Source organism: Nematostella vectensis, chromosome 1 (genome assembly GCF_932526225.1).
Source record: "Nematostella vectensis chromosome 1, jaNemVect1.1, whole genome shotgun sequence".
In the NCBI taxonomy this organism is placed as follows: domain Eukaryota; kingdom Metazoa; phylum Cnidaria; class Anthozoa; order Actiniaria; family Edwardsiidae; genus Nematostella; species Nematostella vectensis.
The window spans coordinates 7686275-7713592 of NC_064034.1; the positions used below are offsets into that span (position 1 = coordinate 7686275).

At 40.0% G+C, this 27318-nt stretch overlaps 1 protein-coding gene across 5 annotated transcripts in view; it reads left to right on the plus strand.

The window, feature by feature from the left end:
- Positions 1-27318, plus strand: part of LOC116603922 (ankyrin repeat domain-containing protein 26) — a 34906-nt gene that overhangs the window by 717 nt on the left and 6871 nt on the right. Inside the window, exons 2-41 of one of the 5 annotated variants that reach the window (XM_048723885.1) lie at positions 1026-1140; positions 1622-1795; positions 2162-2268; positions 2598-2735; positions 3557-3714; positions 4907-4952; positions 5043-5115; positions 5632-5710; positions 5782-5835; positions 6022-6116; positions 6150-6186; positions 7433-7614; positions 7802-7867; positions 7945-7981; positions 8511-8705; positions 8900-9040; positions 9466-9491; positions 9960-11174; positions 12372-12708; positions 14705-14975; positions 15144-15189; positions 15539-15773; positions 17731-17863; positions 18476-18655; positions 19071-19283; positions 19696-19909; positions 20254-20388; positions 20463-20542; positions 20752-20836; positions 20906-20962; positions 21348-21467; positions 21538-21584; positions 21799-21877; positions 22230-22277; positions 22637-22762; positions 23199-23261; positions 23343-23408; positions 23720-23869; positions 24478-24504; positions 25024-25143. In XM_048723885.1, coding sequence (XP_048579842.1) covers positions 1026-1140; positions 1622-1795; positions 2162-2268; positions 2598-2735; positions 3557-3714; positions 4907-4952; positions 5043-5115; positions 5632-5710; positions 5782-5835; positions 6022-6116; positions 6150-6186; positions 7433-7614; positions 7802-7867; positions 7945-7981; positions 8511-8705; positions 8900-9040; positions 9466-9491; positions 9960-11174; positions 12372-12708; positions 14705-14975; positions 15144-15189; positions 15539-15773; positions 17731-17863; positions 18476-18655; positions 19071-19283; positions 19696-19909; positions 20254-20388; positions 20463-20542; positions 20752-20836; positions 20906-20962; positions 21348-21467; positions 21538-21584; positions 21799-21877; positions 22230-22277; positions 22637-22762; positions 23199-23261; positions 23343-23408; positions 23720-23869; positions 24478-24504; positions 25024-25143 — 5770 coding nt within the window. Of the gene's footprint in view, positions 1-1025; positions 1141-1621; positions 1796-2161; positions 2269-2597; positions 2736-3169; positions 3288-3556; positions 3715-4906; positions 4953-5042; positions 5116-5631; positions 5711-5781; positions 5836-6021; positions 6187-7432; positions 7615-7801; positions 7868-7944; positions 7982-8510; positions 8706-8899; positions 9041-9465; positions 9492-9959; positions 11175-12371; positions 12709-14704; positions 14976-15143; positions 15190-15538; positions 15774-17730; positions 17864-18475; positions 18656-19070; positions 19284-19695; positions 19910-20253; positions 20389-20462; positions 20543-20751; positions 20837-20905; positions 20963-21347; positions 21468-21537; positions 21585-21798; positions 21878-22229; positions 22278-22636; positions 22763-23198; positions 23262-23342; positions 23409-23719; positions 23870-24477; positions 24505-25023; positions 25144-27318 lie in introns of those variants that run through there. The other 4 variants (XM_032365549.2, XM_032365551.2, XM_032365552.2 and 1 more) reach the window with 4 other exon arrangements.

A 27318-nucleotide genomic window follows, 5' to 3' on the forward strand; every position in this document is an offset into this window, starting at 1 on the left:
GTTCTATTTTTATCATTATCACGAACATTTTGAAGGCCATGTCGATTATACTCTACTTCCCTGAAGTATAAATTTTGACTTTTGGTAATACGCAATAAAAGATATTTAAGTTTTTCTGCTTATGGACCAAACAATCATTGAACGGTATTTCGGGCTCTCTAAACTTCAAGCGTGTATATTATATAAGACCATCCCACGAAATACAGCTTTAACTTTAAGATCTAAATATACAGTTGTATATTGATTTCACACTGTAAGAAGCTGTCGCGATAATGTCAGAAGTTACGCTGGTATTAACAAATTTGCAATTAATTTAGTATGCTAAGTACGTATCATACTCATGAATTACTTGTCGTTATTAGTATGAAAATCAATTAAGTTTGTAACATCATACATGCACTCAATTTGTTTTTTAGGTTTGTTTGTCAGTGAATGAATAAATTGGCAGTGTTTGACAAGGAGGGGAAGGGGGGCATGATCAAGAATGTTTGAGAATTGCAACCCATTTGGTTTTTCTTCACCTCTTCATACAGAAACGGATGCTACCATAAAAACAAGTTGTTGTCAGTAATAAATACAGGCCCGTACCCATGGGAGTGGTGTAAGGTGTGCAATCATACCCCCCCCACAATGGCAGAAAGCCCACTTCCAGTTCCCAAAAGACGTGCTATTTGTGGACAAAGACAGAACGATAAAGCACACTTTTTTGTAGCAAAATCCGATAATAGACGTCCTGTGGATATACTGCAATGGCATAAAAAATTTTCTTTATGTTCTTTCGAGGGTAAAAACTCACACCCTCCCCTTTTTCCCACTTTTTATGTTTTCGTCCCCCCCCCCAAGTAAAATCCTGGGTACGCGCCTGAAAAACCACATATTGTAAATAACATCATATTTCCCTTAAATAATGGTCACGCCCCCTCTGAATTGCCCCCGCTCTTGGAATTGTAAGTTTAAAAAAATAGGCGCCATGATATTGGATTGCTAATTGCATTTGCTACTTGTTCGTTGTGGTCTCTCAATAGAACTGCACTTCACCTTGCCTCTGCAATGGGGAATGAAGAGATGTGCCGATTGCTGCTGACTAATAATGCGAAGACTAATTTATGTGACAGCCAAGGGAGGACACCATTGATGAAGGTAAATTCTGTCTGGGGCCCATTAGAGAGAGGGGTTAATGGTTGGTCTCTGTCTGTTTTGGTCATTTTTTTGTGTGCTTTGCCTTCTGAATTGTGACAGCTGTCATATTCTACTAACTGTAAGAGTTAGACAATCTAAACTTACACTGTTAAATAACATGTGCAAACTGTCATAACTTTAGTTCAATGGTCTTGCTATGGTTTTTAACATATTCAGTTTACAATCTTTGTAGAGTTCAAAAAGGTGGCAAGAGTATGTGAATCATGTAAAGTATCTTTTATTGATTAAATCCAGGGGTAGGGGCTAGGTAATGACCCTAAACATATTTACAATACCAAGCAAAAAAGAATGTTTTCAGATGTTCATCTTTTGTGTACCCAGGGATATTCAATTTTTATGGTTTGCCCCTTGCAAGAGCTTGCAATATTACTAGGGTATTTTATTTATTTATTTTTTTGTTAAATTATTCTCCTTTTACCAGGCAGTAGAGGCCCAATCCCAGCAATGCACAGATGTTCTTCTTGAGCACAGAGCAGATGCATCTGTTGTTGATGTCATGAACAGCACCCCACTACACCTTGCATCAGCAAATGGGGACATTGACATCGCCATGGTGCTGATTGAAAAGGGAGCCAAGGTCAATGCTCAAGATAAGGTCAGTAGGTAGTTCTAGATACAGCCGAATTTCCCTCAGAAATATTTATTAAGGATCACAGTCCATGCATATAACCTGTTGGCATTAGTATTTTTTTTTTCATTGTATGTGAGACAAAAAAGGGCGCCCAGGGAGAAAGACCTGTCTGCTTGTAAAAAAATATTTTGAGCTGCATAGTGCTGATCATGGGCAATGAATCAAGCCCCTCCCCCCACATAATTATTAAATTCTTGCTTCAGAGCAAATAAAAATCCTGATCTACTGTTGTAGTGTGTGAGGTTTAGATACTCACAGTATCATAGAAAAAGCCCAGATAAAGGGAAACCAATGTTAGTATTTATTGAAAGTTGTTTGTATGATTTTCAGGAGGGTTTTACCCCTCTGCATGTGGCATCTTCTTTGGGTAATCAAGACTTTGTTGGATTTCTCATTAATGAAGGTGCAAACATTGATGCTGTTGACGCATTTAACAGGTAACAATGTAATGATTGGAAATATACAGAATCTTATATAGAGATTACCATTTCTGGTTACTTTTAAAATTGTTGCAGGTTTTGACTGCATTGACATTATTACTCTGAATAAAACAAGTTTTGCTGCAGATTGACTGTTTTGAGCATCTGTACCACTACTGATGGTATAAATATGAGTACTAGCAACTAGTTGCTTTGCTCACATCCAAACTGTAATTAAAAAAAAAACTTTTTACCAGGGCTTTACTCATAATACTTGCCATCATTAGGCTAGCTCTGTAGCTCCAGCATATTGTTCGTATTAAATATTGTATGCTTTATTTTTTAAGGACACCACTGATGTCTGCTTCAAGTGAAGGACATATCGGCATTGTAAAGTATCTTCTACAAAACAAGGCAAACACTGAGGTGAAAGATAGTCAGGGATGGAAGGCAGCCGACCATGCGATCATCCATGGACATCACAGGTAACCATAAAGAATAGGTGTGATCAGGGGGTAAATGCCCTCACTCCTCACTTCCCTTCTTTTGAGCATGCGATCATCCATAGACATCACAGGTAACCATAAAGAATAGGTGTGATCAGGGGGTAAATGCCCTCACTCCTCACTTCCCTTATTTTGAGCATGCGGTCATCCATGGACATCACAGGTAACCATAAAGAATAGGTGTGATCAGGGGGTAAATGCCCTCACTCCTCTCTTCCCTTCTTTTGAACATGCAATCATCCATGGCCATCACAGGTAACCATAAAGAATAGGTGTGATCAGGGGGTAAATGCCCTCACTCCTCTCTTCCCTTCTTTTGAGCATGCGATCATCCATGACCATCACAGGTAACCATAAAGAATAGGTGTGATCAGGGGGTAAATGCCCTCACTCTTCACTTCCCTTCTTTTGAGCATGCGATCATCCATGGCCATCACAGGTAACCATAAAGAATAGGTGTGATCAGGGGGTAAATGCCCTCACTCCTCACTTCCCTTCTTTTGAGAATGCGGTCATCCATGGACATCACAGGTAACCATAAAGAATAGGTGTGATCAGGGGGTAAATGCCCTCACTCCTCACTTCCCTTCGTTTGAGCATGCGATCATCCATGGCCATCACAGGTAACCATGAAGAATAGGTGTGATCAGGGGGTAAATGCCCTCACTCCTCTCTTCCCTTCTTTTGAGCATGCGGTCATCCATGGACATCACAGTAGCAATCTAAATGAACGCTGGATCCAAGGGCTGGGTGAAGCTGTAAATTTAAATTATTCAATACACGATAACATGATTCCTCAGCTGCTCCAACATTATTGATGAGCATGAAGAGAAGCTTGAAGCTCAGAAGAAGAATGCTGCTGGAGGAAAGGCTGCAAAAAAGACCAATTTCTCAGGTCTGCTCAGCTCTGGAACTGATGATCTGGAGTTCACCTTTGGTGGACCAGCAACAGATGCCGGTGAGTGTTAAATTAAAGAACTGTGATCATCCACTTCTTTTTTTATTTTGCATTTGAAATTTGAATATATCTATTCTAGCGGGCTGAACTACAAAATCTTATCCCGGTGCAAGTTTGTAGCATAGCCCTTCTGGCGACCAATAGCTAGAGTTACTAAATAATTTATATTTTACTTCATTAAATAAGATTCCTTCGGGAATTTTTAAAAGTTATATATTTCAGTGTAACTTTGCCAAAACTACTTGGTTATTACTTGTAATTAAATTTTATTCTTATACTATATTGCTGTTTGGTCAGAGAATAGCCCAATCGCAGAGGTATCCGCAAAAGAACCTAAACGAGATGAAGAGCAAGAGGATATCGAGAATTGTAAACCTCAGTCTTCTTCTTCCCCTAGTTCCTCGTCAGCTGAGGACACGCCTTCAAAATCTGACAACTCGTCGCGCACCGACGCATCTGAGCATTGTTAGTTACGGATACGGAATTATTTTATCACTCCACGGAATGCTGCACTATTTTCTGAGAGTTATTTCATTGTGTGTCTCACGCATTTAAACGACCACTTATAGTTAGGTCTCAGTATATACTTATATAGAGGTTTTTTTGGTCCAGCTTAGTTTCTCACCTAGACAGAGTTTCCTAGGGTGTATTTTTGCAACCAGAATGCGACAAATTCATCGGCAAAGGAAGTGTTTCTCTCACGAGTTCTTTAGCGCTCTGTCTTATGGAGTGCTGCAACGTTGCTTATTTTTATGTTTCTTTCATGAAATAATAATTTTTTTTTGCAGATAACGATTAGTTTCTCTGCTTCTTGTTGAAGCGATACAGTGTATTGTACATCAGGAAATCCCGCATCTTTACATTCTTTTGGGTCTTTCTCATCAAAACGTCTTGTATTATATTCTCTCCTACGTCATGCTGCTAAATTGTCTTAGTTTCTCATCAGACATGTTTCTGTTAGGTATGGTATCCCGGCTCTAAGTGCTGCACGTCCCGGGCTGTTTCTCTTTTGCTCTTTTGGAAACGGTATTCTCTTGTAGCCTCCCAAATGGAGTGTTGCCAAATCGTTTACCCGGCGTTTCTATCATTTTCTCTCATGGATTATTGTTTCTTGCAAACAGAAACCATTGTGTATGTACTCGTTCTTTGAGAAGTCATTTTTTTATAATTTGATAATTATTTTATTATTTAGGTATGGAGAGCGCTCAGTCCGGTAAAGAGGACGATTCAGCCAGCCAGTGAGTTGAACCGTGATTCATCGGTTTATCTGTTGCTGTATATAGCGAATGGTTTGAGCCTTATTCATTCCATCTCGTCTTTTTCTGTAGCCATTCTGTTGGTGGCACATCCTGGGATTCGTCAGTTGCAGATGAGGAGGATCTCTTTGAAGTAAAAAAGAAAGTGAGCGCCCATATGCCGAGATAAAATACGATTAAAAGAATATAGAATTTGCTCTCTACAGACGTAAAAAAATTTATCCTGTAAATGCCAATGCAAGTTAATCGTATTGGATGGATCATCGTATACCCTTATCAGGGTATGCCAATTAAAGAGACTTGCTGGGTAATCATGGCAATCAGATAATGGGTTTCTTGTATTCGAATTGGCTATCTTACTAATGCTATATGGTCAGAAAGGCCCCTATGTTTGTAAAACTTGTATGCACAACTATGCATTCTCAACGTCGGAGAATCACTGAATTTGATGCAGGAATTCCCCAATATCCTATAGTCGTATTGTTTTAATTTGTTTGTCGCACTGATTTACCCACGCCGATCTACGGAGCGGAGATCTGAGTCGCTTCAGAAGACGGGGTGGCATCAAATGGTCGTAAAGAAGTTCGGCACGAAATACCGGCATATGTAAATCAGCCTTTTGCTTGATGGTAATTCGATGGTGATTTCTTTCCGTTCGCAGCCTGACAAGCCGAGTCTGTTAGCCGCACTGAAACCCGTGGCTCGCCAAGAATCAAACGCGTCCCTGAAGAGCAACAAATGTAAGAAATTTTGTTGGAGTCAAATTTTTTTTTTCTCATTTGATTTTGATGACGTTATTGTTTCTTTATAGCTGCAAGTCGTATCCCTGTGCGTTCAGACAGCGTCAAGTCCTCTGTTTCTGTCGGTACGTTTGGCCTACGTAAGGAGTAAGAGACACTATTTAGTGCTCAACGATACACCTTCTAAATACGACGAACCGTCATGCGCTCAACCGTCCCTATCAAGGCATATGTGACAAAGCTGCAATGAAGGTTACATTAGACATGGTGCTTTTGGTGGTATTTTACCGGGATCTTTGTTGTTTTCGTAGATTCTAAGTCGAAAGAGCCTCCAGCGTCGCGTATACCGGTGTTGTCATCCAAACCCCAAGCTAGTCCAACCACTGACAGACGTGCTGCTAGCAGTTCATCTAATCATTCTACTCCAGTAAACTCAGCACCCCCGACCCCCACCAAGAATGCCACGCCCAGTAAAGGTAAAACATTTGTCCCATTTAGAAAATAACCACTTTTATTATATACATACCGAGATTTACACGCCAAAAACCATTGTGATAAAACTAGTCTCTTCGCGCTAGAGAAGCCAGCTGATTGGTCGTACGATTTTTTCCACTAGTGAAAAACGCCGTATCGGCGTTCTGATAGGCTATATCATTATTACTTGTGAGCAAAATCGTTTCGTTTGTTCGACGAATCGCTCGAAACTCCTTGATGTGTCTAAGTTCGCTCATTGAGAGTAGCAAATCTATTGTCTTCCATTTTGAACGCTTTGTATTCAATAAAAACTGTAAAATTTCATTCTCTCGCTTAATGGAGCTCAAGAACAAAAGTAACATGCAAAATGAAATGCTTTATATCTGAAAGTTCCTTTGATACAAAACGATTGAATAAAAAACTGAAAGTTCTTTTGATACAAAACAACGAGTGAATAAAAACTGTACAAAGCAATTTCCATACTGTATTTTATTTATTATATACATACTGAGAAATTGATAATAAGCTTACATAGCATTTTATTAGACTTGGCTGTTCGACCGACGGTTCATTTGAAGACAGACAGAAACTTACATTGAAATGAATCTGTCTCGCTAATGTCACGCACGAGACTGTGATGTTAGATAGCGTTTTACAGCCTTACATCTCGCTCGATTTTCCCCTTTGTATTCTTGTTTTTAAGACTTTCTACATAATCCTCTACAAGTGTCATTGAGAGTAGCAAATCTATTGTCTTCCATTTTGAACGCTTTGTATTCAATTTTCACATAGTAAAATTTCATTCCATCGCTCAATGGAGCTCAAGAATCAAAGTAACCTGCAAAATGAAATGTTTTATATCTGAAAGTTCTTTTCGCTCATTTTAAAACTCGGTATGAATATAATAAATAAGTTATTTCACTGTTAGTTCGCTTTAACGATTTTTATTCACTCGATGTGACTCGCTGCGCTCGTTCGTTTGTTTTACATAACTCGGGAATAAAAATCGTACGCGCTCACCAACCGTGAAATAACCTATAATTATACATGCACAACAGACGTTTATCTTGGCACGGGAAAGGCTCCCCTGCTTCTCTGGGTTCTAGAGCTTGTACCACGCCGAAATACATTTTGTGCCATTATATGAAGGCCGGGAGGCTGGGAGTAAACAGCGTCAGGCACTAAGAAAGATACACTGTCCATAAATCGTCTTTAATTGTCCCTTTTCTTATACTTTTTAACACCCAGGTACCCCTGGTCAATCGACGTCTGGCACGCCGGTGAACGGGACCCCCAGCAAAGGCACACCCCTGAATTCCACTCCGGGAACCCCGAGTCAGCTTTCCACTGGCCGAGGTGTACAAGGGCCTGGGGACAAGCCTCATTCGCTTCCTTGGGAATCAATTAATGTGACGGATGACGAATCGGATGTAAGTTAAAAAAAAACACATGGCGCTCTCACATAATAAAAGCCTATTTCAGTTCCAGATGTTATGGTTAAAAATGTTTGTGTGTGAGTGGGAATAATTGATCTTGGCAAAAAGCCAAGTTTTTTTGCGTGAATGTTATCATGTTATATTATATGGTAATTTTTTTAAATTCTTTTTTCATTTACAGTTTGACTCTTCGAATTCTTCGGCTGTATTAGCTGCTCTTACTGGAAAAGATACGCCAAAAGTTAAAGTGAGTCAAACTTTCCCGTTTGCATTTTTTACAAGAATGGTTTGAAAAATACTCTTATCCGCGTATCTTTTGCATAGGGTTCTGATGCTGAGCCTAAGATGTCGACTCTCCCAGGTAAGCTTTGTTTTTACCATCATGTCAATAATATTAAAGAAAAGAAAAGTGACCTCAGTGTGAGCCTGGGACCGAGTGATGACGAAATCAGCTTTTCCGCTGGACCTCCGCTCGACGATGACGAACCGCTGGCCAACGATGCCCACACCTCAGTACCTGAAAAGAAAACACTACAACTTTAAAAATCTCTCCAGTAAGAAAAGAGAAAGACAAGATCAATTATTGACGATAACACAACAAAATGTCTCGCTTCCCATGCAACGTCACAGCATGTTGTCATCTTGAAATTTGAATTTTTTTCAGCCAAAAGAGGGAGGAGCTAAGCCCTTTTATAGTGCGGGTCCTTGTTTAAGCATACCCTTTTATCCTTCGGTGTGATATTCATATCGAAATTCTGCCATTACACCATTTTTGTTTATCACTCTCTTCAAATATTTTGTATTGACATCCCGGTCTTTTTTTTACTATTATCTCAATAATAATTGGAACTCCATCTTTTCACCGTAATAAACATTTTGCTTCTATACAGTTTCTCAACCCGAAGAAAAGGAGAGTGACCTCAGCGTTAGCCTGGTACCGAGTGATGACGAAATCAGCTCTTCCGCTGGACCTCCGCTCGACGATGAAGAACCGCTGGCCAACGATGCCCACACCTCGGTACCTGAAAAGAAACCGCTAACTTCAACTTTAAAAATCCCTCCAGTAGGGAAAGAGAAAGACAAAGGTAAATTCTTGGTGAAGAGCGTATTTTGAAACATGTTTCTGTATACCACTTATCATTTGTTTGCCATAGACAATATTTAGGATGAGACATTATAATTCCGCCATCAAGACCATGTTGGCTAATGCTTATACAGCCTTATTATTATATCACTAACTCCAGTTTGCTGATGTCCGGAAAATGATTATTTTTATCAGCAGATATGTCGATCCCTGGTCTTGATCTTGGAAGTTCTGTCAGTTCAGTGTCCGACCCGGACATAAGTGGTGCATCGGATGCGAAGAAGAAAAAGAAACAAATCAATGGCAAAGCAGGGGCGGATAGTGATCTGTCAGACGGTAAGTTTCGAAAGTGCCCTTATAGCTCAGATATGCGGGCTTCGGTATGTCAGAAAGCTTGGATTAATTCGAGTCAGATCAACTAAGGAATTTTATAACGGTGTCTGGATTTGGTCAAATTAGCCAGGGATCTTTTGAAAGTGTTAAAGATGTCGCTTTGTAGACGTTTGTCGTACACTAACTAAGATTTTTTCAAAGTAATATCAAAACTTGTATATGTTTCAGGGTAGAAGCAGTACCGTTTTTACAAATAACTGAAATGTTTGATTTTAAGCATTACCTGTCAAAGGTGCTTCGTCTGGGTTGCTTGTGTTTGTTGGTTCTTTTGGAAGTGGATTTGCAGTACTGTCTGCATCATGACACATCACGGTGACATCGTACAAGTGCGATTTTGCGACTAACATTGTTTGTCATCTTAATTGCAGAGGATTCCGATTGGGACACTTCAGATGTGAGTAGAAATTTTGTTTTTGTCGCGCAGACCTTAAAGCCGCATTGTCACCAGTTTACTTCCGGAGGTCCGACGGAAACCTCAACCGTTAAAAGACTAAAGAATCTATTCGAATCCGAGATATAACAGGCCATCCGCTCTATATCATCGGTCATATCCTCGAAGAAACTTCCAATAGACACACTGCGTACAATATTTTGAAATATTTTTCGTGTTTCCCGTTAAAAATAATCGATGATTGTTATGTAATCGAACGGAAATAAACTTGTGACAGGAAATATACTTGTATTCGTCGGTGTGATATTTAAATCAAAATTCTGCCATAACACCATTTTCGTTAATCGCTCTTAAAATATTTTGTTTTTACATCCCGGCCATTTTCATCGCTTCTAATGGTTCTAGCTATTATATATTTTTATTTTTACCATTTCTTGGCTCTATTGATTCACGAATTGGCCTTCTCGCTAGGACGACATTCTACCATCTGATGGCCCAGATACAACAGGGAGAAGTAGTTTATTTGGGGTTACCCCAATAGTACCAACTCCCACCGCAGAAACCGCTTCTAAAGAACCACCGAAACCTGCTCCACGAACTAAGGTTACAGAACCCGCTCATGACAGTGACTCAGAGGCCACAGAGACTGAGAGTGAGTGGGAGAAAGAGAAAGTCGCGAAGAAAAAGGGTCAGAATAAAATTGATGACCCTGTAGAGACAAATGGTAAGGAATCTAAGGACATTGAGAGGTTTCTTGAGTGGGATCAAGAACAAAAGGTCAAAGAGGAAGCGTTAGCGATGGAGGTGCAGAAAGAACTGGAAGCTGAAATGGAAATGGAACGGCTACAAAAGGAGAACGAAGAAGAGCGCTTAAGGAAGGAAGAAGAAGAGAGGAAAATGGAAGAAGAAAGAAGACGGGATGAGCAGGCAAGACGCGATAAAGAGCTCGAGGACCAGCAGCGTAAAGATGAAGAACGGCGACTTATAATGGAACAGCAGGAAAGAGAACGTCGTCAGGAGATGGAGTATTTACAACGAGAAAAGGAGGAGCGACTTAGGGTCGAGGAAGCTTTGAAAAAGCTTGAGCGGGAAAAAGAAGAAGAGCGGCAACGTTTGGAGCGTGAGAAGGAGCTTGAAATTGAGCGTCAATTGAAAATCAAGGAGAAAGAAGTAATAAGACTGCAGAGAGAGCGAGACGAAGAGAGGCGCAGACGTGAGGATGAGGAGAAACGAATTCAAATGGAAAAGGTCGAAGAGCTTAAACGAATTGAGCGTGAAAAGGAAGAAGAACTAGAAAGACAGATGCGGGAGAAAGAGGAAGAGATGGAACGTCAAAAGCAAGTATTCCAGGACACCCTCGAGCAGGAAAGGCGACTGAGAAACGACAGAGAAGCTGAAGAAGCACGTCGGAGGCTAGAAGAGGCGTCTAGGAGCGAAGAGTACGAACGGCAACGACAGCTAGAGCTACAAGAGAAGGAAAGGAGGAACAAGGAAGAGGAAGACAACCTCCTTGATGCATATCGCAGGAAGCAGGAGCAGTTGCTCGAGAAAGAGCGCATATTTGAAGAAGAGATGGCTCGTCGTGAACGTGAGCTTGAGGAGAGGCAGAAGAGGGAGGAAGGGGAGAGGAGGGTGGCAGAAATGGAGCAGGTCAAGGTTGCACAGGAGCAGCACCTGTATGCGCAGGTAAAGCTTATAGCTTATAGCTCATCCATTTTGCAATAAGTGTGGGATTCAAGAGTATTTATGGACGGCTATAATAAAATTCATAACAACCTTCCTTACAGTATGTATCTTCTCTGACGAAAATGGTAGTAAGTTTATACAAATAATTTATAGGATGATATCCTGCCATAAAAGATTCACTATTGCCTGGTAATATTCATTAAGCCAACGGTTTAATGGGATGTATTCGACTTGAAGTTCGCCGTTAATATATAATATTATATCGGTACCTTTTGTGCTGTTTGTCAGTCCAATATTAATAATAGTCTTCTATTCTTTTAAATGTTGACACAACAACCCAACTCATGGAATGTACGGATAAATATGCATCCAAAAGGATAAATTTGCAACAACAAAAAACTCGATCTACAGTATACACTGTACCAACTCAGACCTATATGTGTATCGCTACATCACAAAACCTGCTTTAAGCACTAACCATAGTTCTCCATTAGGTAACGTCAGATTCTTAGTTTTGTGGACCAAAATATTTACACAACATTCAGTTGTTAATCCGCTAGCTATGACTTGTTTGCATACGTCTGCTTTTGATGCCTTAAGAGAGTGTGTATGTGGGCTGAGTGCCTAAAGTTAAAGCTATGCCAACCTCTGGGCTAGAGTATAGGGAGCTAATTTATGCCATCAAAGTAAGTGTAGTTGTCGTACGATATACATTTATCTCTTCTTGTTTGTCTGGCTACTCTTGGTAAAATTATTACTCAGTCTGGTTTCCTTATAGGGTGTTAGCGGATCAAATCAGACATTTTGCAAAGTAGTTCGAGTTGTTTGTTATAGTAGTCAACTATAACAGTAGTACAATCTACTAGAAAAGACATAAAGAAAAGTAAATATTATATAAACATAGTAAAATGAGCAGTTGCTCTTTGGACCTGGGTGCATCTTTTGGGTTACATTTTTTATAGAGAATCTGTACAACTCTCTTCTTTTTTAGCATATACAAACAACGATGACAACAACAAGTAGTCGTTTATTTGAAAGTTAAGTGATCAGACCGAATTACTGACAGGACAATTTAAAATGAGAAAAAAAAAAGTTTTTAGTGAATTCTAACTGCAATTCCAGATCGCGATATTTAACATGGAATTGAACAGCTAGAACTATCTTACACCCTAAAACGACCACCTAATTCATTGTCAGGAGACTGATGAGCTGGAACAGCTGAAGAAGACATATGAAGAGCGTATCGAGCGGGAAAAAGGCGCCCTGGAAGCATCCATCGCTCGTCGGAAGGAGGAAGAAAGACGTGCGGAGGAAGCGGCCAGGAGGCTTCAGGAGAGTCAGGAGCAGCTACAACTAAGGCAGGAGGCGCTAAGGATCCGCAAGCGGCAGGGGGAGGCGTACGAGAAGGAGGAGGACGAGTTACGGCGAATGGAGGAATCGCTGAGGCGGGAGAGGGCCGACCAGGACATGCGCGCGCATGAGGTTCAGGCGCAACGGGAGATCGATGAGCAGTATGCACTGCAGGCGCGTATAGGTACGTAAGACAAGGAACCGCTCCTTGATAAAAAGAAGTGGGGTGGGGTGGGGTGGGCTGTGGACCCTTCCCCAAAAATATATTTTTCTGGGGGGTCCACCCCCCCTATTTCTTTGATTTAGGATAGCAGTACGGTTATTATCTTTATAATTTCGAGCTAAAAAGCATGATGTTCTCAAGCCTGTCTTAAAGCCAAAATCAGATTTATCGGCGCTGATATCTGAAAATTGCTGCCGGCTCCATATCTCTCTTCTGATGGAAAAAAAAGCTCAGAATATCGTGAAGGAAGCAAGCCATGACATTTAAATCTTACTTGTTTTTCACGGGATCATTAATCTGTATTTTCTGTCGACGTACGCATTACTAGAATAGCAGCATTATTAGTAACAGAACTGCTCTATTAAGGATCATGACCTGTGTGGGTTACTATGGAACCCCTTACCTTCAGCTGTCAAGTTCTCCACTGAACGTTGACGCTAGTTGATTGATGTCATGCTTCAAACTAGGCTACTCTGTTTTTTTCTCAAACAAAAGTTGATATTTTTACAGTTAAAAGTTATTTCCTTTCACTGTATAAACTCATTTGAAATATGACTGCGTTTGAGAATCACTTTATTTAACTTTGTACGAAGAAAATTCCACGATCTGTTTAGCACTTTTAGTAATTATTTTATCTCCATTAGTCCCAGCCGATTCGTGCCACCCTTCTATCTACTTCCATCTTGATAGTAGTACTGTAACCGGTCGAGTGATATTGTACTTCTAAAGTAATCCCTTTTTGTCTGTTTGTTTGTTGATACGTTATGGTCTGATAGTCCTCGCGTCCTGTGATACGCGACCCTCACACGCGCTCATTTGCATTCCGTACAGCTCCCTTACATGTATCAACCCAAACACTCACAGCGAATCTAATCCAGTGCTTTTGGGAACTGCTATTTGCATCGACGAAGAACAAAAGAAGCGTTTTATGCGAAGTTATTTTTAGTAGATCATCGTTTATTAGTTTGTACTTGATAGTTTTCCTATTCTCGAAGTTTCTGAGTGAATATTTTGACACCCAATACATTCCCTTAATAATTAGCTTTTAACACTTCGGCGCAATAATGGTAAGTGTGAATTTGTTTGTGTTTTGAGCTCTCACGCGTATTTGTGTTTGGATTTGGTTTGGTATGTCTGCATTGTTTCGCATCACTGGCGGTCCGGCTAGAAGTCGATGTCATTTCAACCATATGATTTGTTGATCGCTAATATCATGAAGGGATGTTTATTTTAAAGTGAAGCACATTTTGAAACGCTGTTCTGTTCGTAATAGATTTTGTCTCGTGCCTTATAATAGCGTTATTATTTATGCAGTGTCAAGACTCACAAGTGACCAGCTCATAAATTAATTCTTTATTTTATAAAAGTATACTTAAATCGTGTGCTTTGTTTGCTTTTCCTCCGCCTATTGTCTATATCTAACATCCTACAAAACCACTATACTTTGTTTTCCTTCTATTTTTATCTGGCCTTTGCTGACGTGCCACCTTAGTATATTAGATATATCAGTAAAGCATGCATTTATATGTTGTAACTCACAGCTTAAGGTAGTTCGTAAGATCTTAGAAGAGCCTACAGACTGAAATAAGCAATTGAGGTATATATAGGTATTTATCTTATACAAATGTATAAGTTAGATGTTTATGACGCACATCTAAAATAAATCATAATATAAATAGTATTTTCTATATAGCGTTGGGGGGGGGGGGGGGGGTCATTGTCACGCATGTTTCTAGTGCCCCATCTCTTTGACCAATGGTGATGTTTTCTTGTAATATTGAAAATGCGTTCATTACATGGGCCTCGCTACAATAAACTTAATTTAGCTTCACTAAAATGTTTTTGACAGATATGTTTTCCCTAACCAGTGGTGTTAGGCACTCATCATTTTCCAATTTCTGAATTGAACTAGGTGTATACGTGGACGTTAACCATGTAAAATATTTTTCTTGTTCAGAAATGGAAAAGCGTCAGCTGCAAGACCTTGAGGCTCGAAAAGAACTCCTTGACAAAGATATCGGCGCGAAACTGACAGAACTCGGTAACCGTCAGAGACGAGACGAACTTGAACAGAAATCCCGTCAACTAATGTACGAGCGAGAGCAACTTAACGCTTCGTTTGAAGCGGCCAAACAGCGCACTGCAGTCTTGGAACAAACCCCTCCCCCTACGAGTGATAGAATCCCTGGCTACGAAGACAGCGAAGGAAGCGACACGGAGAACGTCAGGTATTGTAAACGTACACTAAATTTCCATTGGGCAAAAAAAAAAAAATGAAATAAAAGAAATAAACAAACTAAAAGACAGACAGACAGACAGACAGACGGACGGACGGACGGACGGACGGACGGTCAAATAAATAAATAGCTTATATTTTTCCTTTCGACTTATTGCAGGAACAAGCAATTACCAAACGGAAAACTGCCTTCCAAGACGTCTCAGGTAATGTAAAAGCAATACAATAAGTTAAAAGGACATAAAAGAAAACAATATAGTTGTCAAACCTGCATAATACCCTGCTAGAGCTTCCCGCCTGTTTGTTTCTATCAGTTTCCTTAGCCGTGTCGCGTTCCTGTTCTTTCTCGTGTTTGTTTGTTTGTGTCACCACGCGAAGAAAAACAAATGCTACACGGATAACTGAACTCAAAGAAACACCTAGGAGGAAAGCGGGGTAAACCTGCATTCGTTTAGATTTGTTCATTTGTTTGATACCCATGAAAAAACATACGCCAGGAGTCTCACAGTGCAATCTAACTAATATCCTAACAATACATCAAAACAACTTCATCAGGTGCTAACGAATGGCTACGTGGACGACGTGGACTGGTCCGAGTCCTCAGACGAGGCTCGCCAGGGCTCCTACAGTCCCGCGATGGCCATGATGTTGGCCAGCGGTGTTGCTGGTTCTCAAGTTCCCGGTACGTCCGACCCCTTGGGGGAGACACCGGTGTTGAAGTCTGTCACCTCTACGAGTATGGCCGCTCCTCCTTCGGCACCCACGCAAAACGGGATTGTTAGTCCGCAAGGTAACGCCATGTGACAAATTACTGATATGGGTCGTTTACAGGATAAGTGGGTGTCCTGTGTGATTTGAGCGCGAAATCGAGGCTTCGGTAGGTTTTCTCGATTCAAACATGCGCACGGCCAAATAAAACTAGATAGCGACCCCCACAAGACGGTTTTTTTTAATTCTGCGCGAGAAACACCGCGTTAACGCACCCGAGCAGGCTATGTATGGAGTAAAGGTATGAATCAACACAAGGTTTAAAAGGTATGTTAAAAACGGGATTGTTAGTCCGCAAGGTAACGCCATGTGAGGAATGACTGATATCGGTCGTTTACAGGATAATTGGGTGTCCTGTGTAATTTGGGCTCGAAATCGAGGCTTTGGTAGGTTTTCTCGATTCAAACACGCGCACGGCCAAATAAAACTAGATAGCGACCCCCACAAGACGGTTTTTTTTAATTCTGCGCGAGAAATACCGTGTTAACGCACCCGAGCAGGCTATGTATGGAGTAAAGGTATGAATCAACACAAGGTTGAAAAGGTATGTTAAAAACGGGATTGTTAGTCCGCAAGGTAACGCCATGTGAGGAATGACTGATATGGGTCGTTTACAGGATAATTGGGTGTCCTGTGTAATTTGGGCGCGAAATCGAGGCTTTGGTAGGTTTTCTCGATTCAAACACGCGCGCGGCCAAATAAAACTAGATAGCGACCCCCACAAGACGGTTTTTTTAATTCTGCGCGAGAAACACCGCGTTAACGCACCCGAGCAGGCTAAGTATGGAGTAAAGGTATGAATCAACACAAGGTTGATAAGGTATGTTAAACGCCTCTGTGAAACAGAGTGGTTACGCTGACGTTTCGAGCGTTAGCAAAAACAAGGCTCCGACGAAGGGCTATTTTTTTGGCAATTTTTTAATCCGACAAAGAGCTAACGCTCAAAGCGTCTGCGCAACCACTCTGTTTCACAGAGGCGTTTAACATATCTTTTCAACTTTGTGTTGATTCATACCTTGTCTACACCACGCATACGCAGACCATCTAGTTTTTCTACAGCTTGCCTTTAGTCTTTCTAGTTATACCATTCTATGTATGGAGTAGCATTTGCTTTCCTGGAGCACCAGTTCAGGTCCAAGCAATTGAAAGCGCCAAATATTGTGTACCCCTAGTACAATTAGTACTAAAAGTTGCGAAACAACTCAGTCACAGAAGGTTAGATGAGAGAAACGGTGTATAAATAGGCCAAGGTGGTGCCCAAATCAAATATATGCCTACCTTCATTTTTTGATGAAAAGAAATAGAACGTAGATAATTACTCTGGCGCGCGGGCGCTTTGTTACCCGCCATTCTATCAATATTGTGACGTCATATGATTGAAAAGACGAGCAGCCATTTAAGTGCTTTTCGTTGTCTGGTGGATTTCTGCGCGCGCTTCCGTTTTCTTGAGAGCTATCGATAACTGCCCATCTCAGGAAGGTGACTATATTTTAAATATGTTTTTCTCGTTATCTCTAAGATTGATACTTTAAACCATTCGTGATGCCAGTTTGGCTTATCTCTACCTCCGTTTTCCCTCAAATTAAAACAAATTTCTATGAATCCAATTGCATACTGTAACTAGCTTATTCTGCACAAAACAATATCCTAAATCATCCACTTTTACGTTTAACAGAAAGCGAAATAAACACATTTGACAAGCAATAAAATTACATTAGGTATTATATTGCGTATTATTATATTTTTTGTGCTATGTACTGATGGTGAATGTTCATTATGAAATAATATGCTGTTCGGTGTGTAACTTATGACAAAAAAAACCCTCAATCCTTATTTTTTAAAGTCTTTTCCGATCTTTTATCTAATCTATACTTATCCTTATTTAGCTCAACGTAATTCCCAGATCAAGGTACAATAAATGGCATGCGTACAGGATGCGCAGAAGTATGATAACTCATGGTAGAATTTCTTTGCCGCAGATGTGCACGGGGTAGCAAGACTACAAGACACGGTGCGCGACTATCGACGGCAGATAGACAAGCTAAGGGAGAGGAACATCGCGTTGGAGTCGAGTCGAAAACAGCTAGAACGGGACATGGCGGAGTTGCAGGGGTAAGGAAGAGAATCATTATTTTATTTTGCTCATTTAAAGTGGCTCTTACAAAAGCCGATTTGTCATCCTAGCAAAGTACCAATTGTGAGAAAGCACCCATTCCCATAGCCTTCGGGGTGTTTCGATATTTTCGAATGGATTTGGTAAATCAAGTATAAAACTTTGCTTTCAGATTGTATTTCTATATTTTATCGCATTATCTGTCTTCCAATATTGGAAGAAATGTAGGTACGGCTGAATATGGCTCTTTAATATCGATAAAAAAGAAATATTCTCGCGTTTCTCCATTATTTCTTATCTGGGTGTTACAGAACTTTATATATATCATTCCACCGCACTTCAACGAGGAAGGCTAAAAAATCATACTTGTAACAATACAAGTGCTTGTGTGATTTGTCATGCCGAAACGCCCTAAACCGAGTTTATGTCTGTTGTGATTTCCAAACTTGATGTAAAATGTCAAAGCAATTATTTAAATGGAATCCAAGTCTAATGCCAAATATGTTTTTTATGGTTTATTCGTCTTAGACATTTCTTTCATTGATAGGACGAGAGCTTTTTACACATATATAATGAAAAAAAAACTTATGTAATGTTCCTTGCATTACCAGGAAGCTACAGTCTGTAACCAAGGAAAAGTCTGATATCGAGCATGCTCGACTGCAGACCGAAATTGATACTCGGAGCATGCGATACAAGTACGAACAAGAGGCCGAGGCTCGACGAGTCTCCGAAACATTATTGAACCAGTTGAAAGAGCAGATCAAGCGCTCGGATGCCAAGCTCGCAAAGTAAGTAGCTAACCATTAGCATCATTTTGTTATTGATTTGGCGAGTAGCCGTTCCAGAAAATGCTGCTTCGTTATAGTGGTAAAAGCTCTTGCCAAACTCGAAGTCATGCCTTGTCACTTTTTGCAATTACACTTTATAATAACGATTTTTTTAAAACATTTTCTTAGAGTGCTTTCCAATTCTTTTTTATCCGTATAACCTTATTTATTCACGAGTGGAGGGTTAAAATGTGATTGTTGTACTTTCTTTTTGATGACAATTCACAGTCATTTCAATCGCGCTGCTATTTTACTCTGCTAATACCGAGTAGCGCTTACTCGAACTTGCAGCTAATACACTTCCAATCCAATATCGTATGGAGGTCGTTTCGTTCCCAAACAGCAGCAGGGGTGATTAAGATTTTTTAATTCTCAGGGAGATGGAGAGTCGCCAAGCCATGGAGACCGAGATTCGCCATCTCGAGAAGGATAAAAAAGATCTCCAGCAGGCAGTCAACCAGCAACAAGTAGACCTGTCTGATATACAGAGAGCGCTGACCGAGGAACAAGACCTCAGGGCACGCATGACCGAGATGTACAATGATCAGAAGAAACAGACAAGTGTGCTGATGGAGGAGGCGAAGAACAGGTGAGAGCCTAATCAAGGATAAAGTCCTAAGGCTACCTATTATCACCAAAACATACCTTCAGAAGAAACGATGCAAAACCGACCGAGCGTTCTAATAGACTCAAAAGCAGAAACACAGAAAAGTGAACCATTACCGGACTTTCTAGAAGGTTCCCGATGTGGGTATAATGATCAAAGGGATATACAGTTGTTATTCAAGAGTAAGGTGTTAGCTATGAATTAACCTATTCGCTCCTATGCCGCCCTTTCGCCATAACTTGATGTTCCTTTTTTGGGAGAGCCAACAATAACTAGCAAGTGATAGGTATGCTATGAAAATCGGTAGTCGCTGTTCGGCAATGAGGGTCATGTCTTCTAGGAGCATATGGTTAGCTAGTTGCTTCTTATTTAAATATTCCTGTTCCTATTCCAGCTCTCAGCAGCAAGCAGTAGTCATGGCGGAGTTAGAGGCTGTTGATCAGACTAGAAAGTCTCACGAGGCGAACACGGGATCATTACGTGATCAGCTCATGCAGGCGCAGACAGAGCTTGCCGAGACCAAGGCACGTCTGGATGCCAACAAGTCCGCTACCGAGAAAGAGCTTTCTGCACTCAAGGATAAGCTGCAGAGGAAGTCAGAGAAGTTGGTGAGACATACATAGCTTTGTGGATAGACGGCGATTTCTTACTTGTTAGTAAGGTCACTTTGGCCCGTCGGTGGTTATCACAACGACATACAACAACGACAACAACCACTATCTAAGGTCATCGCTAGCCACTAAATGACTTTGCTTCCAGTCACATACAGCAATTTCCAGTACTCTCGAATACAGGTTATGAAAATTGGAAGTTTGGCCATTGCCAATCAAAGTTGGGATCCTGAAAGACCTTAGAACTGCCTTAAGGGCCGTAGAGAACTGCTCTCAGGGTACTACGTCTACCTTTTAACTTTGTCGCTAATTGCTTATTTTTGTCTTCATGTCTGATTCAGCTCAAAGCCGAAGAGACCATCGAGCAGCTACGAGGTGAACTTGATTTGTTCAAAACCAGTGGTAACGAAAAGCACGCTCAACTCTCCAGTAAACTAGAGAATGAAAACCTCGCGAAAAACCGAATGGAGTCGGAGGTAGGTCGGCGGGTGTTCGGGCTTTGTCTGTCATAATTTATGACTGCCTTTGGCTCATAGCATTTGTCTTGCAGATCTCTTCTCTCAAAATCCGTCTTGAAAACGCTAATAATGAATTGGACAAGGCAAATACAGCGCGGCAAGTTTCTGAAAGGTAAAAGTTTTGATAAGGTGTAGAAGCACCATTATTGATGCCCAACTAGAAAGTTGGACCAAACAATTGTAAAACAACATTTATGGATAAAAAACAATGCCGCGAGTTTTCAAAAATGTTATTGTTATGGTTTTGAGAAGTGCCCTTACTACTTTCCAGTTTCTTGAAATTTTTTTTTGGCAAGGACTTATTGTCAGTCTTACTTACAGGCAAATGCACGAATTGAGGGAGGAACTTTACACTACAAAGCTTCAACTAGAGAAGGAGGTGTCATCACTGAGAGAAGCTAACCAGGTAAGCAAAACATCGAATGCTCTGATTTTTTCTTAACTTATCTGACTGCGCGATGTTTTCCTTCATTAGTCGCTGACGAGCAAACTACAAACTGCGGAAGGAAAGGTCAACAGTCTGGAACAAGAGGTAAAAATCGGAAGTGACATTGCTCTAAATAAGTTCGATCAACCACTTCTTTGTTATTGTTTACACACAATGGTCTTTTTGCAGAAACAAAGATAACCACCAGAATACCATCCACAAAATAGCAATAACATAAAAAAAAAATTGCCTCGTTGAAATCTAAGCTCAGCCTAATCAATAGGGGTTTGGGAGAAATAACGCCCACACTACGATTTCTTTAATGCACCCACTCATCCTTCCGAGACTGGCCATTCCTAACAGTTCTTCTATTACCCCTCTTTTAAATATGGCCTTGCTTGTGTGACACCAGGTAGCGCATTGCACATATAGGCCTACCATTACCCCTCTTCTTGATGTTTCCCTCATTGTGCTATTTGCGTATCGTCAGGTTCAACAGTCCACGCTGACCATGACAGAGAAAGGGGGTCACTTGAGTCTTGCTCAGCGCGAAGTGGAACACAGGAAGTCACAGCTGGAGAGAGTCGAGGAAAAACTGGCGCTGGAAAAGGTATGGCACAAATTGATATCGATCATCTATCTAGTTTACATTTTCTTATGAAATCGTGTTGTTTTCGTAGGAGCAAAATGCCAAGCTCTCCTCGAGACTCGACACAAAAGATGAAAAGTAAGTAATTTTTTGCATTTCTTTAAAACGAGATTAGCACTGGACATTATTATTACTAGAATTACGCAAATATTACTTGTGCCAAACTCGATTAAACAAACGTGTTCGTGACAAAGAGGTTTACGTCTGTTTGTTATTTGCTTTTTGGTCATGGAATACTCAGATCGTGTCCGCAGTAAAAAACATTTTTCTATGTATTTTATTGTGTTCTCAGACTACAGACTCTTATCAGCGAGTGTGATTCTCTCAAGCGCCAGTTGGAAGGAGTCAATGAAAAGAACCGCAAAGCTGAGGTATAGTATACACCACGCAATAAAGTTGGATTTGAATGAGCCGTATTTTGTGTCGGCTATAATTATTTATTATTCATAATTTGAAACCAACAAGAACACATGCGAACGATAAAGAACACGTCATATATTTTGTATTTTGTGTCGGTCGTTATTTATTTTGAGACACATTTATATTACGAGAATAGGAGAGGGCTATGAAGTCATTGCTAAGGTTTGGCCGAGTTGCGGTGCACGTTATAGATAAAAACGTGCGTCCTTTTGCTCGCCCAAAATGTACGTCAGTATGCTGTTGAGAGTCAAAGGCAAACTGAGTATGTGACGTACTAAGCTTTACTTTTCGCTTGCTTTCCAGGAAAAGTACAATGCGAGTGTGAACTCAATGCGAAATGACCTGGATAAGGTGGGAACATGCAGAGGACTGTATTACAGGAGCTACACCATAAGTAACCATGGGCAAACGTTTAACCACACCCAATCCATGTAGAGTCATGCATTAATTTGAAAAAATTCTCTTGGGTATCCGCTTGAGGGTTTAAAAAGAATCCAGAGTTATAGCCCACGTGAAACTAGAATGCCTAGAATGCCTTGTCCTATTCGTGTTGCTCTGTGGAGAAAGCTTAATGTTCTTTCCTTACCATTTCCTGATGTACCTTTTGCAGTATTAAGTGTCCTATATTCCCTTCCCTTCTCTTGTGACCAGTACTATTCTCTGTCACTCTGTTGAGTGTTATGCATCGTCAGACGTCCACTTCGTTTCAGGAGAGACAGGTTCTTGCTGATAAAAATGAAAACCTGACGGAGACCATCCATCGCTTGAAGGACGAGTCGGCCAAACTGAACGAGAAGATCATAAGACACGAAGAGGAGCTCAAACAGATTAACCAGGTAGATTGCTGTGGTATTCAGAGAATTAGTTCAGACTTTGGTTAATCGCCAGTCAGCTAAGATTTCGGGAATCATCTTGCCCGTCTAGACCTCTGGTATAAGCCTATTAGGCCAGGCCATCGATATACCGCTAGAATAGATCTCAGTCATCTTATACCAAGCAAACCATTTACCATTTATGCCTGATCTCTAAATCACTAAATCAGGCTATTCATTTTAACTAGATGGCCGACCTCAATCAAGCTTATTTCTATACCAGCCAATCAGGTGATACCTTTCATTATTACCAGTCAATCCTTTCAGCAATCATGTCAGCCTTTATACCACCCAATGAGGTCACACCTCCGTTCCAATCAGGCCATTAACCAATCAGGTACACCACTCCATATCTCTGAAACCCACCAATCTAAAGCATTTTTTATTAATTTGATTCCAGGAAATGAATACTACGTCTAAGAAGCTTGCGCATACAGAATCAGCACTAGAAATGCAAATCAAGGTAGGGCAATGCCTTATGTTTCAAGTGTCTACTTTCAGTGGAAGTTGATCTAGCATCTTTTTAAATTTGTTTTTTCGACAGGCTCGTGAAGAACTAGAAAGTGATAGAAGCCGACTTCGAGAACAACTTCTTCTCCTAGAAACTAAGGTATGTTACAACGGTATTAATAACTTTAGGGCTCCTGTTCAGAGCAAGGGTGCGGGTAACGAAATAAATCAACGCAGGGTTGAAGTTTTTTGTTGTGCGGCTCTCTGGTTTCGCTTGAGGTTTCTAGCGTTGGCTATTCGTTGTTTTACTCCTCTGTTTTCAGAAAAGCGATCAACATAAACATAAAGTGTTTTCACTACGCCTGTCTTTTATATTGTTTGCCTAATTATACTATATAATGGTGCAGCTCCGCCGCCTAAATAAGGGGGTTTCGATAAATCCCTATGTGATTATTTTATTTCGATACTCAGCTCATTGCTGCGGAAGACGTTAAGGGAGAGATCGCTGGGCGAGCATCTCGACTTGAAACACACCTCGAGAAGAGCATGCGCGTGTCAGAAGATACCGCACAGAGGCTGGCAGCAAGGACTGCGGATGCAGATTCTGTCTCTAGATCACTGGTAACAAATTAATATTAAGAAAATCCGAATTTGGAAAGGGTAAATGTTTATAGTAAAAGTACACGTTTGTGTTAAGATCGATGTTTTTGAACTTCGAGCAATTTGTATAAGCAGCGGTAAAATGAAATTGTTAGTAAGAAACCTTTTCATTTGGCCTTAATGTATAGAAATGGTTGTAGGTGTCGAATTTTTAGTAAAAATATTTATAGCAAGTATTGCCCGAATCTCAATAATAACCTAAAATTTACAATAAACCTGTGTAATAAATGCCTCACTTTAAAAGATTTTGCAAAGGGTTATATCATACTTAAAAATCACAAGGATAGGGAACAAAAAGGCTTTCCGTCCACACTTAAACTTAAATTATTTACTCTTGATTATTTGGATGATTCTACCGAAACTATCATTGAATAATAAGGTAATATTATGATCTGCTCGGACTGAATACTTCCGAATTAGAGCGGATCACTTACGAAACTTTCTTAAACTATTAATACGCTTTTAAGACTATCAATAATCTTTAATAATTTAAATTTACTTTGTTACTAACGTCTCTAAATAACATCATTGATTTGCCTTTCTGTATTTAATCCTTGTCACGCGTGTAGGATGACGTTTTGTCGGACAATATACCGGTAAATATTGATGAGTATTCACCTAAATTAATATAACTCTAAGAAAAGATATGCATATATCTTTATGAATAAAATGCCAGTCACGGAAACACATGAACAAAATAAAACAACTTAAAAACTAAATAATAAGATATACATGCCCAATACATTTCACAGTTTTCTGTTTTTCATCTTTAAACGCTAACAAGCCCTATTTTGAATGAGAAACGACGTAACAGACCTTAGCAACTCAACTTTGCAACTTGCTCAACTTATATCTCACTTATAAACAAGGGCTTGATTACATTTGCAACACCAGCATTATATGATTTCATTTCAGAGGTACGGTCATGTGTTCCACTCACACTTTTTCCATTTTCATCGAATGATGCTCAGATTTCAAGATGGTCTTTGTACATTTGTCATTTGTATTTACTCGCACGACTGCATTCATCCGGTTTGTTGATCGAACAAATGAACACTGTGTTTGCTTTTATATGTATTTCATAACTTTACCCAATGTCTCTGTTTTAATTACAGAGTCAACTGGAAGCGTTAGTCAACCGACAGAAAGTAGAGAAGGCTCAGATCGCGGCCGCTCTTCAGGAGGAACAAGTGAAAAATGAGCTACTTATGAAGGAAATCAGAGAGGCCACTGAGGTGAGATGCCAAAGATAACAAAGTGAAACTCGGTCCATACATCTATTTATTGGTTCAGATGGCCTATGTGAAGCTGGTAATCGCGATTTATAAAACCTTGAACGCAATTTCGCTTTCTAGCTTTGCTTAAACCAGAGTACATACCACGTATTCCCCATTCAGACAATCTTCGCAAAAATATCGACCCAAGACATTTAAATTTGTTCTCAACCTTTTCTGATAGTACAATATTCCATCCTTACAACAACACAAGAAAGAATAAGCACACTCCTTGTGGCTGCACAACATTTTGATCGTGAGATGACGATGAGATGAGATATATGGGATGGTTAAAGGCCTTGACATTTTGCACATTATCAGACTCGCGCATTTACTCGCGCATGCGCAGAAATCTTTGCGTGCAGATTTCACATGTTTTGATTGTTTGGTTTTACCAAAATGCAGGTAGATTTATTTTCGATTGATTGGTCAAAATCTCTTAACCGTTACAATGCCTGATTTTTAGTATTTTTAACCGTTGAGTGCCTGATTTTTAAAATAATTTTTAAGTACGTGAATATTGGAATATTAATTCCCTTGAATTCGCTTTACTTGATGTATCGTAGCCTATCTTCATAATGTTCCTTTGTGCATATCTTATTAGTAGATCTCCCAGTGCTTTCCAGAAATGCTGTTATTTGATTCTGTAGTATTCACAACACTGATTAATTATTAAAGAATACTTTAGCATAGAACTCTCTTTTCTCCGGTCTCGCGACCTTGTTAATTATATATTTACCGTTAATTACGAATCGCGTTCCTATACCATAACCCAATTTAAGCTCAGTCCGACACAAAGAATTCAAAAACTTTAACGCTTACTATTACACAAGGATAAGAACCTCGAAGAAAGTAGAAGATGGAAATTCACTTCTCGCACCCTGCTACGAGTCCTTGGATGTTTTCTTGCGACGGATAAAACAAGCTACGGAATTTAAACTGTGAAGCTAAGGAATATTTGCGTCTTGTTGTATTATTTGTATTATTTGGTTTCTTTTGAGTTGAAAAAATATCTTAATATTGTTCAAATTCCGTTATTGCAAATTCCTTTTTGTTTAAAGGAAAATTTTAAAGAGCTCACGCTATGTTTGTTTTTGTAGTTCATTCCAGTTCATACGTTTTGAAAAACTATAAACACTTTTAATTGAGTCGCTCAAAAGTGTTTGCTCTTGGTAATTAACCTGGTTTTATTGACTACCTATCGATCTTTCTGCAAGTTTCATCTTGTAAAAGAGAATGGCAAACAAACTTACGACTACGTGTGACAGCCTTGCTCGAGCTAGTTCTCCTAATGGCCCTCTAGACGGAATTGTTATATTGATGTGCCGAGGCAAAAACAAGCGCAAAGTCTCTTGGAATATGAAAGCTTCATCCATAGATAAATTCAAATCTAAGGTACATATGTTTTTTACAAAGGTTTTTAAAAAAACGTCAGTTTACTTTCTAGGTAGATAAACAGCATTATTTTACTACAACACCGTTTTGTTAGAAATAGTAAGTTAGCCCTGTGCTAATGATTCGGAGAATCGATTCTTGCCAAAAAAAATACATTTACTTACCTTGTTTTTCGAATATTCGAATGATAAACAAATCTTGCTCAGAAACCCCCCCCCCCCCCCCCTCATAAAGACACACACACAAAGCATCGCGCAGAATGCCTATTGTTCTCCGGACATTCTCGCCGCGAGGGAATAATGAGCTGCGATGTAAACATAACTACCATGCTCTAGTGAGCCCGCCGCTCAATTAAGATTGACGGTTGCTGATTGGCTATTTCGCGCCCAGTAAGCTGTCAATCAACACAGCTCAGAGACTTGACCGAAATCCCAAATCACTAACAGTTAGACAATAGGCATTGAAATTGGTGGAAATTAGTATAGAAATTGAAAACAAAGCAAAATAACTATGTTATTTACTTTTGAAATTAATAGGGACAAGCGTTGTTGCAATCTAAAACAACCATATTGATGTTTGATATCTTTTTACACACAACAAATGGTGTCGCACTAAAAAAATATGTTATCAATAGGCTACGAGACAAAACACCAAAGCTGAGATGTAAGCTTGTGCGTTTCAGCTGATTAGTCACTTTGTGTGCGTTAATGATATTTTTCGGATCACTTGCAGCCTATTACT